This window comes from Amphimedon queenslandica, unplaced genomic scaffold (genome assembly GCF_000090795.2).
Source record: "Amphimedon queenslandica unplaced genomic scaffold, v1.1 AMPQUscaffold_8088_Cont19965, whole genome shotgun sequence".
NCBI lineage: Eukaryota > Metazoa > Porifera > Demospongiae > Haplosclerida > Niphatidae > Amphimedon > Amphimedon queenslandica.
This window is the reverse complement of record NW_003551632.1, coordinates 1-2,354: the sequence shown is the minus strand read 5'-3', so window position 1 is coordinate 2,354 and position 2,354 is coordinate 1. Positions and strand designations below refer to the sequence as shown.

Below are 2,354 nucleotides of genomic sequence, written 5' to 3'. Positions count from 1 at the left end.
ATTACTAACAAGAAAGGACAGACACCATTACACTTAGCAGTTGCCTCTGGTCATAAGGATACCACTGAAGCTTTACTGTTCTCAGTCACTGGTAGTCCTACTCATCATGATCTCCTTACAGCTACTGATAATGAAGGATCCACTGTATTACATACAGCTTGCAGTAATGGCCACATTGATGTGTTTCGTTATTTATCCAGTATTTATCCTCAAGGTGTTAATGTAATGGATAATAGAGGACGGGGTTTACTTCATGCAGCATGTGAGGGAGGAGATATTGGAATAGTAAGAACACTAATTGAGACACATGGACTGGATCCTTTAGCAGAAGATGAAGATGGAATCACTTGCTTACACTTACTAGCAGAGAGAAAGAGAGTTTATATATACCAGTATTTGGAACCAAACATTGCCTCCAATCCAGTACCTAAAGACAAGTCTGGTCGTACTCCTCTTCATTATGCTTCTCGTTCTGATAATATTCGTATGGTACGTTATCTCATAGAGACCTTCCCCTGTACTCCTGATGATCCTGATAATAATGGATACACTTCAGTTCATGGAGCATGTGAAGCTGGTAGTATGGAGTTAGTACAATACTTTCTAACTGATCTCAATTGTAATGCACTAGCTGAAACTGATGATTGTAAAACCATGCTTTATTTCGCTAGTATGAGTTCTAATTTAGAGCTTGTTCGGTTTTTAGTTAACGCATTCAGTTTAAAACCTCGTCCACACGATATTGAAATAGCTCAATCAGTTAATCCTGATTCATCAGTAGTTAAATATCTTCAAGAGATACATTATGATTTATTTCTTTTAGAACAAAGCAAAGTGAGTGGATATCATGAGAAACTTGAAGGACAACAGGTTGACCCACCAGGACAAGATATTGTATCTTAAACACAACCTTATCACCATATTACCACCTTATCAGTCCATTGTATGTAACCTATCACCATATTACCAATACACCATCTTACTACAGCACCATATGTAACCTATCACCATTACACCATCATACCTATCCTACCACCTTACCACCATCTAACTACCTTACACCACTTTAGTACCATCATCCCCATTACACCATATACCCACAATGGTTATATCACCAATCCTGTACAATATCGTATCTTAAACACCATCTTACCATTACACCTATCACCACCTTATCACCATCCCACCACCTTACATACCATTGTATCACCATTGTACTATTACACCATACACCAATGGCTATACTATACCAATATCACCTATACAATATTTCTGTAATATCTTAACTTGTATCACCATTAATCTTAACACCTTTATACTAAGTTTGACATTTAACCACCATTGTCACCTTACCATTACTATGTACACCAAAGACATGCAATATATCCATTACCATTGTACCACCATATTACCATCGTAACGGTAACCACCTTACCAGTTATCACCGTTACACCATATACCCACACGTACACCCCAATGGTTACCAATATCACCAATCCTTCTTCTTTAATATATTCTCCATTAACATGTATCACTGGAGCTACTCTTTGCTTTCTTTTGTTAGTCTTCCCTTTCTTCCTTAATTAATAAATTGTTTTATTATAGCATGTACACATGTACCTTTATTTTGTACTTACACTCAATTTGTTATTATTATTATTATTATTTTTGTTGTTGTTGTTAATGTATTTTGATGTACTTTTATTATGAAATAATAGCATTGAGTTTTCTATTTGACGTTTTAATAAATTTTTAATATATTTTATAAAATCAAAATTAAATAAGTCAACAATTTTATTCCAGTTCTCCTGCCACAGTGGACTTGAAGTGATTACATCTGGACATTCAAGAACTGCTTGAATTTGATGTGATTCTCCACTGGTCAGTGCAGCTCCAAAATCAGCAAGATGTGTAGGATCATCTATAACTCTTTTACCAGCCTCAATGATCTGAGCCAGTGACTCTCTGTGGGACAAGAGAGAGAGACAGAGACAGAGAAATAAGAATGGTCATGTAATAAAAATGAAATGTTTTCTCCTCCCAATTTTGACAAAATACTCTGTACCATAGTATGGCCCATGGTCTTTGGCCAGATTTTGAAGTACATGGCTTTCAGCCGAATTTTGACGAACTTTAAAAATTCATAAAAATCCAATTTTGATTCAACTCAAACTTTCTACACAACATAAGAACATGTATATGTACCAGGAAATACCGTATAAGGGTTTTGTTTTGTTGGTATAAAATTTCGTGAATTTGTTCAGATTTGCCATTTGCTGGTATAAATTTTTGTGAATCTTACCTTCTGCAGCCATTTTTACTAGTGTGTTACACCTCTTTTGTGGGATTTAATT

At 35.4% G+C, this 2,354-nt stretch overlaps 1 protein-coding gene across 1 annotated transcript; it reads left to right on the top strand.

Annotated features, from left to right (window-relative positions):
- Nucleotides 1-57: 57 nt before the first annotated feature.
- Nucleotides 58-903, top strand: LOC105315782 (espin-like; the record flags this gene model as incomplete). Its single annotated transcript, XM_011410528.1, has 1 exon — nucleotides 58-903. A coding segment is annotated over one exon (846 nt), but the record flags the coding sequence as incomplete, so codon positions are not given.
- Nucleotides 904-2,354: the final 1,451 nt, after the last annotated feature.